We start from the raw sequence: 18873 nt of genomic DNA, 5'->3' as shown, positions 1-18873 counted from the left end.
CCGCACGTGCTTTGGTACTCAACCTGAACCCACTCCCATTTGCCATGGGTGAGAACTCAACGGTGCAGGACTTTCTCACAGCCCTTAGGCGTTACCTCTGGGATAAGAACGACGCGCGGAAATGCACCGCCTCGCTCGGAACGCCCAGAAGGCTTCATGCCGCTTCGCGCACGCGCTGACAAAGAGCGCGAACCACCGCAACCCCTCCCGCCCAGCCGCCTACTGAGAAAGCCGACCCGCCCCGTGACGGCTCCCGCCACCCCTCCCCCGCACAGCCCTCACCCCGCGCAGCCGGTAGGGGCGGGCTGCCGTGTGCCCTTACGTGAGAGGAAGAGGCGGCGCCTGCCCGACGCTGCCAGTAACGGCTGTGCGCCGCGTCTCCACCCCTCAGCGGGCGGCGGTGAGTGCGCCAGGCCAGCGCCGGCGTGGGACCGAGCGGGGCGGAAAGGCGCCGAGCTGAACGCTGGCACGGTTATATCTTTTCTTATCGCCTTCTCTTCCCTCTCCCCGCCTTCCTTCTTCAGCCGATCCGTGCTCCTCTCCCGCTGTCCCCCGTTCGGGCGGGAAAGGCCCGCACCGCGCGCGGCCCGAGGCTAGCAGCCTCGCGGGTGGGGGAAGGGCGGCGGGAAGAAAGCGCCTACGGCTGCCGCGCGCTCCTGCCGCGCGACGCTGCCGGCCCGCTTTCCCGCCACGTGACCTTTACCCCCCCTTTCTTCGGGCACCATGTTGGTGGGGCGAGGGCGGCGGGCGGGCTCACAAAATGGAGGTGATACCCGCCGCGCGGGGGGAGCGGGGCGGTTCGGCTGGATGGGCGCAGGGAACCGCCACCATCTACCCCTCCCCGGAGCAGCGGGGGGACTCATAAAACTGCCTGGGCGAGCGGGAACGCCGCGCTCGAGCACGGGGCGCGTAACGCTGCCTCTCGAGTTCCTTGCGGTCGTCTTTCCCCGCGTCGTGGCACGGCGGCCGCAATGGCGGCGGGGGGCAGGAAGCGGGAGGCTGCGGGCGGGCCGCGCTTCCGCCCCTCGGCGCTCGGCCGCCATTTCGCTGCGCTGCAGAGCGCGGGGGGAGCGCAGCCTCCATTCTGTGCGCGGGGAGCGCCGAGAGCTTAGAGCTGAACTGAGGCGAGGGTGACGAGAAGTGAAAGCCGTTGTTCTGCTCTCCCGCGTGGCTGAGACCCGCAGATGGGCGTTGCGGCGCTTTTCAATCGCTCTTCTTCTGGGCGGGAGCCTTTGGAAGCGGCGAGGCCGCTCGGTGTCCCGTCCTGCTCCTGGCTGAGGTGTAATGGTACACGGAGCTGCGCTTCTCCCTTGCCAGCCCTGCCATCCCGTGGATGTTTGTCACGTGCAGTGAGCTCTGTGGACAAGGGGCATAGTGCAGAGCAGCGGAGCAGGTCGCTGCCATTACCCTTTCTCCACGCCCCCGGCTGTAAACACACGACATCCATGGCATCCCGCCATGATCCTGGTGGGCAGCACAAAGGAGTGGTTCTGCACAAACCGTGCACCACACTTTCCCAACTTGCATTCAAGTAAAGATCAGATCCAGTCTAGGGCGATGATCTGCACCCTGACCAGAGAACAGTGTACTGATGTCCTCTCCCGCTTTTCTTTCCCCTCTCCCCTCAGAGCATATATTTTTAGCTCAAGCGTTTGAAAGTATGATGAGTAAAAAAGTGCAGCATTCTCTCTGGGCATTGTGCCCCCTTCCTGGCAAGCTGAAACCTTTGTAGGATTCAGAGCAGAGAAACCAGTAGCTCACACTAGTTTGTGTTACTGTGTTAAAAGCAGAAAAGAAACCTGATCCCTAAACACAATGGCTAAAAATAACTGTTTTCCATGTAGGCAATTGTTTTATTCCCTTGAACAGTTGTCAAAGGGAGCTATGATGAGTTCAAAGCATGCTTCAGTAAAGTTTGCTAAAATCTTGTGCGTTTTTTTCCCAGCAAACATGCCTGTTGGCATTGGGAAAACTACCAACACGCTTAGAACTGAAAATCTCTTAATTTGCTGACTGAAGTCTTAGAGTTGGCAAGATATGTGGCATGCACACTAGGTCCAAATTTGTCTATATGCAAATAAATGCCAATATATCTCTGTAGTGTTTTCTGAATAGACAAGGAAATTTCCACCTTGAGAACGTCAGTTTCCCCTTGCTACAGTACTGCTTGTCTCTTCAGTAACAGTTAAATTCAGTAGATAACAATGTTCTGAATTTTTTAAAACTGTTGATATTTCATTTATATTAATTATAAAAATTACTATTCACAGCTTCTTAAACTTTCTGTAAATTGGCAGGATTGAGGCTGTGCTTCAGCTCATGGTATTCATCAGTAATGCAGTAATTCTCTTCTGCCCATCATCACTGTGAGCGATATGTTGGTTAGTTGGAGCCTCACTGGAGAAAGCAGATGGCAAAATCAGAGAAATTTGATACTTTAGGTTACTTGAGAAAGTATCTAGGCTTTTCATGCATTTGGGATTTGAGAAGTTGAATAGCTCAGGACATTAGGGTATTAAGTATTTCAACTAAATCGACCAATTTGAAGGATTTCAAGACAGGTTTAACTGTAATTAATACGCATGCCTTGATTTTACTTCCTAGAACTTTAAAGTTGTTAAGACATTAAATCATGATACTCATGATTTCACAGTTGGGTTCAATATTAAGATCTTAAAGCTTAGTTTGAATTTAAATGTAGAATTATAGTCAGAATGAAAATTATTTAAGTGTAGTGTAACATTAATTAGGACCGACCTGCTTTTCCCTATGCAATATTTGCAGGAATAGCACTTTACAAACAGAGCAGATAAACCCAACATTCGAAAAGTTACAAACAATATACCTAATCTTGACGGTGTAGATTACTTGGAAGCAGCACAAGTGTGGTTTTACAGTAGCTTATTATTTAGGTAACTACTGTAATGAGTTTCAAGTTACATCTGAAGTAGTAATAAATTGCTGCTAAAGATAGAAGCATAGTAAGAAAGCATGAGTAACTTAACGATCTTGGGAAAACTTGAGATTATAAAGGTTAAGGGGAATGTGATTATCTTTTGTTTCTTTGAATGCTTATGTAGAGATGCACTCACTGAGTTTGTCTACTGAAGTGCTTTTTGTGATGATGTATAACTTCATTAACATTCATTGATACACATTGGGCACGTAAGTGTAGAGTGCAGAGTTGTAATGAAATACATCGTTTTCAAGGGAAGTAATGCAGATGACCAGTGCTGCAGATTCCTGAGGATCAGCTGTTGGAATTTCTGGTTATGCAAGAATAGAATCACTAAAGGATTCTTCCACTGGTGTTAGTGGAAAATATTTTTCAGCACAGAAACTATTTTGCATCTTTCAGTTTTTCAGTTTGTAGGACGCTGGATTATTGACAGAGTAGGTTATGCATAAGATAATTTTAGTAAGCATTATTTGCAATATGTTTTTTACAATAAAAAAGACAGATTTAAAATCTGGAGTTGCAGGGTTTGATTGTTTAAGAACAAGACCTGTTCGTGATAGTTATGTAAGAGAGAGCATTTGAAATGAGTGATTCTCTGCAGAGAATCACGTATTTTGCTTTATATTGCACCTATTATTCCAACAGCTGTAAAACACCTTCATCTGGTAGCTCGTGTTCTTTTTGCAGCAACTCCAAGGCGACATAGACTGAGGGTTTTTACCCTTTGAAATGATTGCATTTTTTCTACAATTACCCTTTTCCATTTCCTCTCCTGTAAAGACAAACCTGTGCACTGCAGACAGAGAAGGCCCTGCTTCATCGGAGTTGGGGTGAGTACTGACTTATCCAACCTGTTTTCTAGGTTTCCTAGATCTAAAAGAAAGGCCGAGTTAGAGTACCCTTCCAAAATGGCTGCTATTAAGGAGGAGAGAGAGGTGGAAGATTACAAGAGAAAAGGAAGACGATCATCACAGGTGAGAGCATTGACTTTTTTAATTATAATAAAGTAGCTTTAAGGGGGAGAGGTTTAAAATTAGAAAAAGTAGAACTTAACTGGTTCTATCTGAGCATGAATTCAAAACTTTTTCTACCTTCTTCATCCTCGTAGCAGAATAATTGTAAAATGCTGTGTGTTACTTTGAGCTTTAAGGGGTGGGATTTTAAGTACAGTGGGGAAGTTCTGCTTTTCTAGTTTTCTGTTATAACAAAGCTGATTAATGTATGCTTGCGGCTAAAGGTGTAATTTATTTTTTTTTAAGAAACTCGTGCATCCTCAGAATATTGACAGGAGGAACTTGATTCTTTCCTATCTTCACAGTCTTGTTTTTAGTGGGAATGAAAACAGGTTCTTTTTTAAATAAAAATGGTTGCCTGTTAGTCACTGCAAATGAAAGTGAGGCTGTACTAAGTAAAAATAACTGTTTTCTTTTGCTTCTAGCAGAAATACCGTAGACTGAATAAGGTGCGTAGTATAGAGAAGATGGTGGGTCTGTTCTGGGAGGATGGGAGCTAGTTACGTTGGGGCAGGGTGTGGAAATGGGAGGGGGGTGACTCTCGATACCCTTCAGAATAATTTAAGATCAGCAATGAGGGTGTTAAATAATGCTTGTATGGCTTATCACTGAGACATTTTTGGTTGTGTATTTTCATGTATTTGCCTTCTAACATTACTTTTCCAGGGTGCCTGAATAGTTTAGCTAGCTGAACCCATGTTTCTCTGGTGCTGATATGCCGCTGTCACGCTGAGAGAGAGGCAGTGCATCTTTTTAAAAAAGAAAACAAAAAACCTTTTCGCAGTTACATTTATCCAGTAGCATGTGGTTACTTTGTATCGAAGAGTAGCACGTGAAGTCCTACTGCAAAGAACCTCACAGCTGTCTGCTGTTTCTGGACTTGAGATAGAATGTATCTCAGGTCCTCAGCTGCCTACAATGAGGCAGGAATGCACCTACAGGCTACTAAGTTTCTAGAGAAAATGTTTTGCTGAGGAAGTTGTCCGCAGGCTTTCGGTCCAGAAGGCAGCCCAGGGTTGGGGACGGTCGCATTGTGCAGGTGTAGGTGCTCATGTTAGCTCCCATGTAGAGGTGCAGTGCAGGGGCGGTTGCCATGTGAAAGAGAACCTGTAGAGCCACCGCAGCTGCAGAGCACTGAGTGGGCAGAGACCTGCTGTGTGGAAGCTGAGATTCCTGTAAACTGAAGAAATAGTCATGTATCTGCAGTGCTATTGGTAACAATACTGTGGGATGTTAGCAAAACTTAGGATTTTTACAGGAATCGCAGAGTGCTGCTTGTTACCGTTCTTTCATCCAGGAAAGGTACAGGTAGACTGAGCCAAGTAGTCATGATTTCATGTGAGGTGTAAGAGTGTGTAATTTGATTTTGATCATGAAAGAACTGCGCGGAGAGATCCAGATGCCTTCCCGCCCCCCATCCCCCCTCAAGAAAAAAGCTGGCCTCTCACTGCTGTCTGCCTGCAAGGGCAGCCCAACCCCCAACCATCAGTCTGGGTGCTTGTGCCCGTGCTGCTGCAGTGCTGGGACGTGGCCGGGTGGCGTGACTACGCCTGCGTGCTCCTGCTGTGCCTTGGCCCTGCCCCTCTGGCTCCATATTGAGTGGAGGAGACAGATCGCTCACAAAATGGAGGCGGCCTGCGCCGTGTAGGGCTTGCGCTTGAGGAGAAAGTAGGTCGTTACGGCAGGAAAGAGGGCTCCCCTCCTCCTCAGAACGTATTAATTTCTTAGAGAAAGCCCTTACACTGCTTAGGTGGAGAAATGAAGTTTCTTTCCCGATTGCTAACTGCAGGCAGACTCGGCTCTGCCATCCCCACCCCCTCCCTGAAGGAGCTGCAAAATGGCGTGCGGGTCTGCAGTGCTGAGTGGGAGGGAGCTGCGGGAGCAGCACGGTGTTGAGGGGGAGGGGTGTCACATTTCCTACCCGTAGAGACTGCTATTGTGGCTAGGTCATAGCAGAAGGATTGAGAAATAGCGTCATGCATGACAGAACAGAATGCTGCGAACCCGAGAGATACTTATCTCCTGTGAGAACAAAATGCCTGGAAAATAGCTCATAGCTGTGAGGTACTGCCTTCCATTTCTGTAGGGCATTCCTCTGACATGGATATATTCTGAGGATAATAATCTCTGGTGGAAGAGAGAACTGCAAGTGGTTTTTTATTTCCATGTATAAGAGCGACTGTTCATTTTCATGGGATAAAAATAAACAAAAAAGGGCTTTGATTTTCCTTTCTGGAGTGATCTGGAATTCTGTGATCTTCTGAGGTAGAAAAGATCTGAATTACTATTTGGCAACTACATGGCTTTAAGTAGTCTTAGAGAACAATAAAAGTCTGGTTTTTGTGTTTCTGGATTTGGAGAAGTCTAAATTCATCAAAATAGTAAACTTAAGAGAACTTGTATTACGAGTGTTCAAAGCACATAAAAATTCCAGCTTTAAAATAACCAGCTAAAAATTAAGTAGGCACAAAGAAATGCAGTTAGGAACAGAAAACAGTATTTCACTTACCCTAAAGCACCTTCTGTATGCAGTATGTTAACCCTTCAAGATTTTAAGTTTTCCTGTAATTGAAAGGGAGGTTTTTTAAATCGTACTTTTGTAGGCTAGACCACTTAGTAGAAAAGAAGCTTTAACTTTAGCTAAGAGGCCATGGACTGCTGGCTATTTTATATAATATTCCGGTAGTAATGAAGTTGGTGCCTTAGACTAAAACTTGTTAATGAAAATGCTGGAGCCTGCTTTTGCTCTAAAGGATCTATGTCCCAGGTTGCTTCTCGTAATCGTAGGCGCAGTTTCCTGCAGTACAGCCCAACACCTGGAAAACAACGGACCTTTAAAGCAGCGTATAATTCTGAAATTGTCTTTTGCCAAGTATTGCTTCATAGTATGAATTGCTCTGTAGAGTGGTTGTGTAGCACTCAAAGGAGTGTAGGTTTTTGTGACCAACTCTTGCACTACCACGCTTCTTATTTAAACTGGCAGAAGCTAAAGCACTTCACTTACAAGCTTGAAGCAAGGCTGCTTCAATATTACAAGTCTGTGGCTAGTTTTATGTAGTTCATCTCTGAGGATTGTGCTGCTTCTAGTCAGCTTAGACCACTGCAACAAAAACAGTGAAGCCCACTGTGCATTACTACTGCAGAATTGAAGTTGTGTGCTGGTGTAGCTTGCCAGCAGCATAGCCACCCAGCACCTTGCTGTGAAGTGTCCTGCACTTGTAAAGAGACCATATTGCAAAGTAAGACTTCGATGTGATTACTTGTTAGTATACTCCTTTGTCTTGGGATGAGGGAAAGTTGTAGATGATTTTTTACAAACTCCTTTCAGATGTGCAGAGCTATTTCCTGCATAACTAAAATACTGTGTAACACTGAAAGAAAGCAGAAACATGAAGGCACTTATTTACAAGCCCACTTTATTTTGTCTTTGGAAGACTGGGCTTGAAAATCAGCATGTATTAAAATGCGACTGATGGCATGTAGGTGATACCATCAAAAGCTTCAGTTTCTTTCACTATGGTACAAGTCGTACTTGACTTGTTTTCCCCATTCTTGGTTATTCATTTTTCTTTTTTCTGTAAGACAAAAGAAAGCCACATACGTACTTCTACTTTTTTGCTGTCATGTGCTGAACTAATAGTTACTGAAGAACAAAATCTGAAATGTTAAGGAATTAAGAGTTGACAAATCTTCTTTCAAATGTGTGTGTTTTAAAAGGGTTTTAATACAAATGTTCCTAAAACACTAGATGTTTAATTTGAACGATAACTTTTTTTATCACATTTGTATACTGCGATTCTAATTCTTTGATAGCTGCTTGCAGTTGTGCTTCATGAAGTGTTAGAGCTTCCCTTTATCTAGCAGTACTTCATTGCTAATCCCTATAGAACAACATGCAACTGCAGTACAGGATAGGCATAAAATGAATGCATTTCCATGGGGGAAGGAAAGAAGCAAGCAAGCTACTTACTGCATTGAGATCTTTTACTGTTGTTTGCATTTGAGCATTCTTGAGCTGTTAGCTGCCGTTTTAATTAAAATCACACTTCATTAAGTGTTGAACTTAACTGCTGCTGTCTAAAATCATTAGAAGACATTATGTTAATGTGTTCGACCTATTTGTAGTTACATGCACAGATAAGTTTTAGTAATGCTGTGAAATTTTAATTCTGTTGCTTGTATTCAAAATATGTATTTTTTTTTTATGTATTTATTTTTGTAGGGCCATGAGCCTAAGGAGCCAGAGCAGTTGAGAAAGCTGTTCATTGGAGGTCTGAGCTTTGAAACAACAGATGATAGCTTGAGAGAGCACTTTGAAAAATGGGGCACACTCACGGACTGTGTGGTAAAGTGTCCAAAATTAGTTTGTGCTTTTGAAAGGACATAGGTTCTTAATCTAGTACAGAAATGCAGAGCACTCCCCTATGTTTTTAGGTGATGAGAGACCCACAAACAAAACGTTCCAGAGGCTTTGGCTTTGTTACTTACTCTTGTGTGGAAGAGGTGGATGCGGCCATGAGTGCTCGACCACATAAGGTTGATGGACGTGTGGTTGAACCAAAGAGAGCGGTTTCAAGGGAGGTAAGTTAGGGTTTTTGTTGAACATATGTCATACTCTCTACCTACTTAAGAGGCTCAATGTAATTTTTGGTGTTGCAGGATTCTGTAAAGCCTGGGGCGCATCTCACAGTAAAGAAAATATTTGTTGGTGGCATTAAAGAAGACACAGAAGAATATAATTTAAGGGAGTACTTTGAAAAATATGGCAAGATCGAAACGATAGAAGTCATGGAAGACAGGCAAAGTGGAAAGAAAAGAGGCTTCGCTTTTGTAACTTTTGATGATCATGATACAGTTGATAAAATTGTTGGTATGTAGTTCTTTAATGGGAAGTGACTTAGAGAATAGAAGTGCAGCTTAACCTCTCAAAAAAGCTGTTCGTGGAGTATAAGATATTGGCATGATTAACTACTTGGACTGTAGTAAGAAGCAAGGTAGACTTAACATTCCTTTGAAAAGTGTGCTCGCGCCTTATAGTAGCTTACTGTGAGTTGTACTGCACACTGCTTTCAGTTATGTGGAATTACTCTAACTGTCCCATTTCATGCTTTTCTCTAGTTCAGAAATACCATACTATAAATGGTCATAACTGCGAAGTGAAAAAAGCACTCTCAAAACAAGAGATGCAGACTGCCAGCTCTCAGAGAGGTAAGTTTGGAGTTATGCAGGGTTATTGTACTTAACTGGTTTTCAATTAATGTAATTAAAGTAAAATACTTTGCAGGTCGTGGGGGTGGTTCCGGCAACTTCATGGGTCGTGGAAATTTTGGAGGTGGTGGAGGAAACTTTGGCCGAGGAGGCAACTTTGGTGGGAGAGGTAAATTATTGAGATGTTTCTAGAGTGTGATTTCTGGTGTGGTTGTGTCTGTTTTCCTGAACACGTGCTAAGTATTTAAGCCAACGACTTCATCTGTTTTGTGTTCCAGGAGGCTATGGGGGTGGTGGTGGCGGTGGTGGGAGCAGAGGAAGCTTTGGGGGTGGTGACGGATACAATGGATTTGGTGATGGTAAGTGTATTGCTGCGTCTCCATGCCCTCCTCCCCCCCTTCCCCTTCCAAAATTGGGCTGCTATGTCTTACTTCTGTCTGCCTTGGAAGTTAATTCTGCTTTGGTCATGTTTCGTACATTGTAGTGCTGTGAAAAGTTCAGATTTGTGTCCCCTCCAAGATAACGGATGGGAAAACAAAATACTTTCATGTCATGAGGTCATGCAGTAGCTTGTAGTTCATGATCAGTCATGATTGTGAACAATAAAAAGAAGTTTCTGGTGTCACTTGAGATAACTAAAAGCAGTGACCATCAACTTTTTGGTCAACTGTAAGACTTGCTGATCACTGTCTTTTTCATGATGTATGAGCATCCAAAATACACCTGAAGAAAACTATGCAAGTTTTCAAACAGCTGTGGTAATCTCATTTTTCTGGGGGAGGAGGGAATGAGAGAAGTAGCACGTAGTTAATGGCATCTTGATTCCGCAAGCAGATATAATATTGACTTCTTTTGGACCAGTTTCACAGTTCACAATGAATTTCATTGGTATGACTGAGAACATTAAGTCTCTCATACTCTCTTGGTGACTTGAATTATTACTATTGTTTTAAAGGCATCTAGTAACTTTTAACACAAGTTTAAATAAAGCTGTGTCTAGATGAAGCATGTCTGTGGCCTGCAGGCTGCACGTGACCAGGGACAGCTAGGAATTAGCCCTGCCCCTTGCTGTGCCAGCATGGCAGCAGCTCTTTGCTGCTCAGTAGTTTGCCCTGGCCTTGGGCGCACACTCATCACTCAGCAACAGCCAGAACATCAACCCTGGACAGTTACTCATCAGTCACTGCAGCCCAGGCAAACCAAGTGGTTGCACACCGATGATCTAGGTAAAATCTGTGAACTTTTGATGGCTCTTGTCTGCTGAGTAGTCTCAGCTCAGAGGAATAAAGAGTGGCAGCAGCGACGGCTGCTTATGCAAAGAATGTGATGTGTGATAGTGGAAGTTAGCTGAATTAAAAAAAAAAAAAAAAGATTTTTTTTGTTTAGATTAAATAGTTTGGTTAAATGATTCAACAGTGATGATGAACACAGTGTGGCGGGAAACGTGGGAGATTTGTGTGTTTGTGTGACTTCAGCTGTCTTTAGCGGACTTAACAGGATTTTGCTTTGATGTGCTTAGGTTGTCTCTTCTTGTATTTAAAGGTGGCAACTATGGAGGTGGTCCTGGCTATGGCAGCAGAGGGGGTTATGGTGGTGGTGGAGGACCAGGATATGGAAACCCAGGTGGTGGATATGGAGGTGGAGGAGGAGGATACGATGGCTACAATGAAGGAGGAAATTTTGGAGGTGGTAAGATGCTAGCTCAAATTAGCTGACCCTTTTTTCATTCAGATCTGAGTAGCAGAGTGCAGAATTGCTGTGTTACACGATTAAAATTCTCTTCCTTCTGGATCCACTTGGATTAAATTATGCAACACTAATTTGCTTGGAACTTATTTTTCAAAAAGCAGCTGCTGTGAATGTGTGGTGGTGGAGTAGGAGAATTTCAGTTGTTATTCATTTGAAATATGCTGTTGCTTATCAGTTTGTACCACGTAGATCTTGTCCTCCTTTGTAGGGACTAAATGTCTTAAGTTCATGGAAGCTTTCTTTATTGTCTGGTTGTGAAATGAGGTTCCTCAATTATTTTTATAAAAGCAGTTCTTTTACCTATTTTGTCTTTTGAAGTAACCAGGAACCACGTTATTACATGGCTATTGTACAGCATTAGCAAGTGTGAAACCTTGATGAGTACGTAATGGCATGGAAGGCAGTAAATACAAGTCTAGCTGTGTCCTGTTAAATCAGTTGAGCTATGTTCTTATTCTGTGTTCTCAGTGTTAATATCTTTGCAGGAGTTTCAAAACGATCTGGCTAACTTCTAAATTTATCATTACTTCTGTAGAGGCCTTTCAGGATATGTTTCTTGCCAGGATATACCACAAACACTAAGGCATACATGGTTCTTTACTAGAATTTGGGGGGAAGAAGCAGTAAGTGCGTGCAAGGACCTAGTGCGAGTTTAGGGGGTTAAGCTGCAAAATCTACTGCACACTTATTAATACCTTCTGGTGTATATAGGTGCCCATTACAGTTTTATCACTTCTTACAGCAAATAAAAATTACTCTTGGCTTGTAGTTGATGTGATTGTCACCTACAGAGCACTGAACAGTGGAAGAATGATGGTGAAACCAGGTGTTTTTCTGAGTTGGGAGGCATTAACTTTGGCCTTCTGTGTTAATTTCAAATTGCTACTCAAATCTGTTTGAACTTTATAAGATAGACTGTGCTATTTTTTATCTTCAGTGATGGAACAACTTCTAATCTTTGGAATGCTAAAGCTTTTGCTGTCATTTGTGCATTGCAGGTAGAAGTAGCATGCGCAATGCTCGCAAGTCTATTTTAAATTGTTTTAAATAGCTGTTGCAATTTATGCTGAACATCACAGTTTCACAAACTTCATGAATTTATTTCAGGTAATTATGGTGGCAGTGGAAACTACAATGACTTTGGTAACTACAGTGGACAGCAGCAGTCCAATTACGGTCCCATGAAAGGTGGTGGCAGCTTTGGTGGTAGAAGTTCAGGCAGTCCCTATGGTGGTAAATATATTTCTGCACAAAACACCCTTTGTTTAAGCTTGCTTGGTATTTCTTACGTTTCAATATGGACTGGGTTTTGTTTTTTGTGCAGGTGGTTATGGATCTGGAAGTGGAAGTGGGGGCTATGGTGGTAGAAGATTCTAAAAATGCTACCAGAAAAAGGGTAGGTGTAATGCATATTTATAATGATGATGAATAATGTACAACTGTTCACTGAGAGTAATAATTTTCTTATCCTGTATTCAACAGGCTACAGTTCTTAGCAGGAGAGAGAGCGAGGAGTTGTCAGGAAAGCTGCAGGTTACTTTGAGACAGTCGTCCCAAATGCATTAGAGGAACTGTAAAATCTGCCACAGAAGGAACGATGATCCATAGTCAGAAAAGTTACTGCAGCTTAAACAGGAAACCCTTCTTGTTCAGGACTGTCATAGCCACAGTTTGCAAAAAGTGCAGCTATTGATTAATGCAATGTAGTGTCGATTAGATGTACATTCCTGAGGTCTTTATCTGTTGTAGCTTTGTCTTTCTTTTTTCTTTTTATTTTCCCATTACATCAGGTATATTGCCCTGTAAATTGTGGTAGTGGTACCAGGAATAAACAAATTAAGGAATTTTTAACTTTTCAATATTTGTGTAGTTCAGTTCTTCCACATTTGGTACAGAGAACTCTATAACAGAAATAAAATGTAGTTTAGGGTGTTTCCTTGTTAGTAGAGAAGATTAATGCATTTCTCAATTACTATTTTGTATTAATTTAAAGTTAACAATAGAAACACCTATTGATTTGCAGTCTTAAGGGGTCTAGTCTCAGTGTATATATGTAACTGTCATTGATAAGAGTTACATAGGCATACAGAGGGAGAACATCTGTATGTTGCATTATAGTTTGTTTAGATGTATAACTAGGATTGAGTTATTCAAATTAGTGTTTGTGAATTATAGAACTAAGCTTTACCTTCAAATGAAAATTTCAAATTACTTTTTGGTTTGTGCATATTTTTTTAATTTGTAGTTCTGTATTAGTAGTAGCGCTTCAAGAAAATAAGGCATGATAAATATTTTAACAAGACCAACTTTAGTCACATTCAAGCTGTCTCCAGTCTCATTTGAGATGTATAAGGGATAACTGCAGTTGCTGAAGTTCTGGGTGAAGAGAAAAAGAAACTTGCTTTTTACCTTTTTATTTATTGTAATTCCCGAGAAGTCAAGGTGGGGTGGGAATCAAGTGCCTGTTTCCTTGGGATATACAATGATTCTGTTTCAATAAAACTATACTTTGGGAGGGTGGCTTGGAATTTTCATCCCCTTCCTTTCTCCCCTTTCCCCGCTCCCTCACACCGGACTGTGCTGTTTCAATTAAATGAGGCATCATAGTGAGAGTAATAGGTATGTTCCTAAATAACTTAATGGCTATATACTTTCTTGCATGCACCCTAGGCAATTTTCTGGACACATTCATCTGACTGGGAGCCAAGGGTAGCACAGGTGTAATCACTGACAGTCCCAGGTAATGGCGTTCCAAAAGCCCATTCACGAGGGGCTATAAGTAGCATAGTTTTCAAGCTTTTTCCCTTATGAATATCTAAGCTCAGGTAAGAGCTTGAGGATGAACCAAAACACGATCTGGTTATATTTTACTGACCAGTAATGCTTCCCACAGCATAGAATGGTGCAGTTTTAAATTTCCAGAGGTAGAACGATAGTGTTTTATACAGTTGATTTGATGCACTGGAGTAGCAAAATCTTATCAGCACATCTGGCTAGAAATTGTACTCAATTCTCATTACTGAACTCCAAATTAAGGCACTACAGTCTCTGCTTTTCTCAGCTGATGTCACTTCTCTCTCAACTATTGCCAGGACAGTGCTTTCTGACAATTGAGACTCAGAAGAGTAGGGATACAGTCAATAGAAGAAATGTTCAGACACTTGACAATATGTGATATTGGAAATTACACCTGTTTCACTTCTGGGTCAATGTGCAGTATAAGGTAAATGCAATTCCAGTGTAGGAATGAATCTGCAAAGATGTATGAAATGGCTCAAGGCATAATCAGTCATATTAATATAATTTTAAGAAGTTATTAGAAAAATGAGTGTGTTGCTTGGAAAAAAAAAATTAAACAATGTTATTTGAACACTGTTACTGAGTGTATTTAGACTGCAGTACACTAAAACAAGGAACCACTGTCAAGATGTTAGCCTCCAAACTGGATTTCAAAGTCTGCTTATTCTTTTCTGTGGAGTTTTAAACTAACTTAAAAGCGAGAATTGCTGATGCAGTGAACATTCTGTTGTTGTACGTAATTTGGGCTTGTGGGGAGGGCGGGTGGGGGAAGGTTGTATTTCAATAAAGGCATTTTTTTAAACAACCCACTTGGAGTTTGAAAACACATTAAAAACTCAAACATCTCACTAGGGAGTGAGCCACCCAACTGCTGACTTGCTTTGTACGTTGCTACACCTAGAAGATGTGTAGATTTGTAACTGGGGCCTGCATCTGGTTGCAGGGACAACTGGAGAATGGGTTGATGTCCCTTCTGAAAATGGATATGGTATTTCTAAAAGTTTTAGAATGTATTGACAGTGTTCTTTTTAACAGGCCCTCTTGTAGCTGTACTGTGACAACAATGTTAACTTTGAAAAATAGTGTCATAATAAACTTTATGAACAAGATCTGTATGCAACCTTTTAAGAGATGGAGTGTGTAAGTGACCGCTTTGTAGGTGGGTGGGGTAGCTTAGCTGTTGTTTGTGATGTGGAAAAGTGTGAGCTGTGAGGACAGTGATTAACCGGTTTTAAAGAACCTAGGATGTACTTCTTTGATCCGTACTGTGTTGAGGAGACCCATAAGACAGGAAGGACTTCAGCAGCCTTTTGAGTATGGAGAAGTCAGCATAATTAAAGAATGACAAGGCAGCAGGAGCGACAGCTTCAACTTCCAGAAAAGTGAAGGCATAAGATACTGTGCTGATAGTGAGCAGCTTTCCAAAGTCTAGTTAAATCTGCTTGTCACAGCTGAAATATCGAAGAAAGTCTAGCAAGAGTTCTTCACCTTTTGGAACCTCCTTGAGTGATAGCTACTTGAGTTGACTCAAAATCAATAGGTCTAGCATTTAGACCTGAAAGGAAGGGCAATGAGCATAGGTAAGGTTTGCCTTTAACATTTTTCATGAATTAAAGAGTAGTTGGAGGTTTTGAAAACAAGGTAAGAGTAATTTCTTTAATTTTCAGGTTGAATGAGAAGCTGCTGCTTGACAAAATGGGGAATGTCTTGCACATCCTCTTCCATTGAAGGTTTCTGACTGGGTAAGATTGTAGTGCATAGTAAAATGTGTTTTTTGCTTATTTCCTTCTAGGCTTTCCCTGACCAGCCTTTTGATAGCAGGGAAAGCTTTAAGTATAAAGGAGCAAGTGTTCCAAAGAATGCCGTCCACTGTTTCTTGTTCTGGATTAGGGGTGTTGGCTGACATAATTGCTGTTCAAGAATCTTCCATTCCTGGCAGGTACAATAATGCTATGTCAGAGATCAACAAAATAGCGATGATAAATGGTTATAAATATGTGCTCTGATTACCGTTAGGAGTGCACTTCCTTTTTTTTGAGAACATGTTCTTGAAACTCAGGTGACATAGAAGGGCTCGGATATGTAAGCTGTTCCTCACAGTCCAAAGTAGTTCTGTAGCTCTAATTGACATTAAGACATTCTGCGTTTATGTGATCAATGATTTTCCTTCCTAATAAATGCCTTGCCATACCAAGCAGGTTGTACTTAAACACAGAGTTCCCTTTCAAATGTTTTGGTTCTTTCAGGGTAGGTTTGTGGAGGCTAATATTTTAAAGCGATACCCAGCTGAAAGCACCGCTCTATATGGATGAATAGCAATGAAATTAATTCATGGATTTTATTTATTTATGGTGGTTTTTTTTCTTTTGCATGTGGGTTCTTAACTCTTGGAATGTGTATTTCCTATTCTGCTGTATCCCAGGACTATCCCGTACCTGTAAGAGTCTATAATTTAAAAAGTCCTTTGGATAGTAGTTAACTGTTTGAACTTCTCAATACCTCTTTGCATCTTTGCAGTATTTTTGAAAAGTCTGTTTCTGTTTTTGTGCTTAACTTACTCAGAACAAGACAAATGGAATACATGCAGTTCAGGACTTGGCCATATTGCAGACTGATTCCAGTAGCTGAACTTGCTAGCAGCTGTCTGAACAGCTAGAAAACAAACTTCATGTTGGAACACATACAATCAGAGGTTAACTTGAAGTATTTTTACAATGGTAATGTGCAATTTTCATATAATCAGGAGATACTTAGTGAATGGAAATCTCATAGTGAGTATATACTTAAATACAGTGTTGACAAATTTTTACTTAGGGCTGAGCCAGAATTAAACCTGCTGCAGTGAGATCACAGGCTCCTTAGTATAGCACACTAGGTAGCTTGTTGTAGGTGACTTGCTTGCTATCTTACCTGGAGGTGAAAAGCACCTTAGTTTTCTCTCTGCTATGCAGTGTTGTCCTTGTGAGCTGATGCAGTCACTCAATGCCACAAGTCACCAGGGAAAGCATTCATGTGCTCAGTTTGTATGAAGGTATTTGTCCATTGGGGGAAGGTGGCAATTTTTTAAAAGGAAAGATCTTGGAAAAATGGGTAAGTTCTACTGAACAAAAATTTCTAGCTTGCATTCCAGTGCTCAGTACAGCAGCCTAGTAAAGCCTTACCCCTCCATACTGTGGTCTTTAGGTTTTTTTGCACCAAGCGTGTGCAGAGATATTCCTTGAGCTATTTTTGCAGTTGGTTTTGTAGCACTCCTATTAGGTTGATTGGCTTCAGTTACGCATACCTCATTGGTTGTTTTTTTGTTTGTTTTGCTTTTCTTTCAGAAATAAAACTTCTCAAAGATGATGAAATCCTTAAGGCATATTTGATCAAGCATTTTTTTGCCCAAGAGACACACTTCCAAGAGTTAAGGACATTATTTTTCTCTAGCAGCTGTAAATGGAGATGTAAGGATGTGAAAATAAAGTTGCGAAGTATTGCAGTTCTGTAGAAACTTATTAAATACCTAAAACTGTATGTTAACTTGAAAGCCATTTGTCCTTCCAGGTAGTAAACGTATTTGCCCAGAATGAGCCCAGGCTGATGCAGATGCGATAAATTGTTTGTTATTAGACAATACCGAAACACCATGGCATCTTAACTTTGATATCCTTTGAATATTTTACTATGGGAATGGGAATGCTCCTCCTCTTCCAAGTGTTGCTTGTGTGATGTACTGACATACTGGTTTTGCTTCCTGTATTTAAGCCATTAACTTTTATTCACAGACTGTCTGCATTACAACGGAGCATTCACATATCAGTCTGTGATCTCTGACAAATATTTGTATCTTGTGTGAAGCATGAAAGATCTTGAGTATCACTAAAATGCAGATATCTGATGGATGGATTCTTTTTCTGCTGTGGGTGCTACAGGTTGACATCTCTGTCTAAGATTAGCTTTTTCCTCATCTAAAAATCCAACTATCTCCGTAGAAGAAAAATGACCTTCATGTAGAAGACAATACTGGAAGATTGGAGACAGAATAATATATTAAAATAACTGGCAAAGACTTCAAGAGCAATGGTGCTAGTATGGTGATATCTGATCCTTGTGGTTAAACAAGTTCAAAAAGTATGGAAGTGAAAAAATTTCAGCATAGTCCATAATGGATTGAAATGTTAAAATACTTCATTTTTGTATCAAAATAAAGTGTATGTTGTCAAATGACTCACAATCTTAAATGTGTTGCCCTCACTTTTGTTTAGTGCTGAGAGGAGTACGAAGTAAACTTAATGTACTGCAATGCAGTGGTGGGATCATTGTTCAAACCAGAGTCTGCAAGTCAGAAGTTAATTCACTTAGATTCAACTCAGCTCCTGAGCTTTAGCTATAATGGCTTTGCAATGGAATGATTTGATCAAGAAACAAAAGGTCTCCATGTGGAGGCTTGTCAGCGTGTGAGGTCAGAATTGCGATGCATGAGAATTTACATGATGTGGCAGCGCCACTGGTCGTTCCCAGGTTTGGGAGCACATCCTGTACCTTGGTTATGACCATAAAATGAAAGATTTGCGACCTAATATTTTCACGTAGACTTGAATGATCTAATGCAGAACATTTCTCCCTTAATGTTGTTAGTTGTAAGCACAAATGCCATTGTGATCGTGATGGGGAAAGTTCGGCTTTGTACTGAATGCATGTTGTGGTCTGAGTTACTTCAGACTGACTTTTTGCCAGCGGAATTCAAACGAGGTTTCTACGTTAACTGTGTTCTTTTTATTGCGCTTCATCATATTTTTTATCTTGGTAATGGAGTGAGCAAGCCTGTATCACAGCAGACCCTGCAGAGGCTGTAAGAATGTTTGTCTTAGACTTTAGCATTAGTACTAAATAAGTACCAAATTAAAATGCAGGGCAGGGGCTTATCATGGACTGCTTTATACCCAAATTGTGATTAAAATACCAGTGTTTCATCTAGAGAGAATGTTTTCTTTTCAAGCCCTTGATAACCTAGATAATGGGAGGGGGGTAGGAGAGAGGAAAGGGGAGGCAAGCATCTTACTGTACTCTGCTGTACTGTACTGTTAGATGTACCTGTATTAGAGCTACTGTGTATCGCTGTTGAATGACAGCTCAGGGCCATAGCTTAGTATGATCTTTTTA

General features: G+C 41.7%; 1 protein-coding gene and 1 long non-coding RNA gene across 18 annotated transcripts in view; one reads left to right on the top strand and one right to left on the bottom strand.

Moving 5' to 3' along the window:
• Positions 1–176, bottom strand: part of LOC122162396 — a 183791-nt gene extending 183615 nt beyond the window's left edge. The window contains exon 1 of the long non-coding RNA XR_006169539.1: positions 96–176. This is a non-coding gene — a long non-coding RNA (uncharacterized LOC122162396). The remainder of the gene's footprint in view (positions 1–95) is intronic.
• A 199-nt stretch (positions 177–375) lies between these two features.
• HNRNPA3 (heterogeneous nuclear ribonucleoprotein A3) lies at positions 376–17951 on the top strand. Of its 17 annotated transcripts, none has more exons than XM_042822293.1 (15): positions 387–466; positions 3822–3933; positions 4398–4421; positions 8195–8317; positions 8407–8553; positions 8632–8842; positions 9091–9180; positions 9242–9349; positions 9459–9539; positions 10723–10869; positions 12037–12162; positions 12254–12325; positions 12412–14152; positions 15396–15470; positions 17275–17951. In XM_042822293.1, exons 2-12 carry the CDS (start codon positions 3868–3870, stop codon positions 12304–12306), a joined length of 1176 nt encoding a protein of 391 aa, XP_042678227.1. In that variant the 5' UTR covers positions 387–466; positions 3822–3867; the 3' UTR covers positions 12307–12325; positions 12412–14152; positions 15396–15470; positions 17275–17951. The 17 variants fall into 17 exon arrangements, with proteins under 17 accessions (XP_042678221.1, XP_042678220.1, XP_042678227.1 ...); XM_042822291.1 differs by having other exon boundaries at positions 17052–17951; XM_042822288.1 differs by having other exon boundaries at positions 16291–17951.
• Positions 17952–18873: the final 922 nt, after the last annotated feature.

Source organism: Centrocercus urophasianus, unplaced genomic scaffold (assembly GCF_019232065.1).
Source record: "Centrocercus urophasianus isolate 14NV4802_14NV808 unplaced genomic scaffold, USGS_Curo_1.0 seq_20, whole genome shotgun sequence".
Classification (NCBI taxonomy): Eukaryota; Metazoa; Chordata; class Aves; order Galliformes; family Phasianidae; genus Centrocercus; species Centrocercus urophasianus.
This window is presented reverse-complemented; position numbering and strand designations above follow the sequence as displayed.

Excerpts from the sequence above, each read along its gene's own strand:
- HNRNPA3 (XM_042822287.1), top strand. The coding sequence starts at position 3,868 with ATGGCTGCTATTAAGGAGGAGAGAGAGGTGGAAGATTACAAGAGAAAA. Across the intron at positions 4,422-8,194 it reads AATACCGTAGACTGAATAAG|GGCCATGAGCCTAAGGAGCC; the intron begins GTGCGTAGTATA and ends TTATTTTTGTAG. Across the intron at positions 8,843-9,090 it reads TACAGTTGATAAAATTGTTG|TTCAGAAATACCATACTATA; the intron begins GTATGTAGTTCT and ends GCTTTTCTCTAG.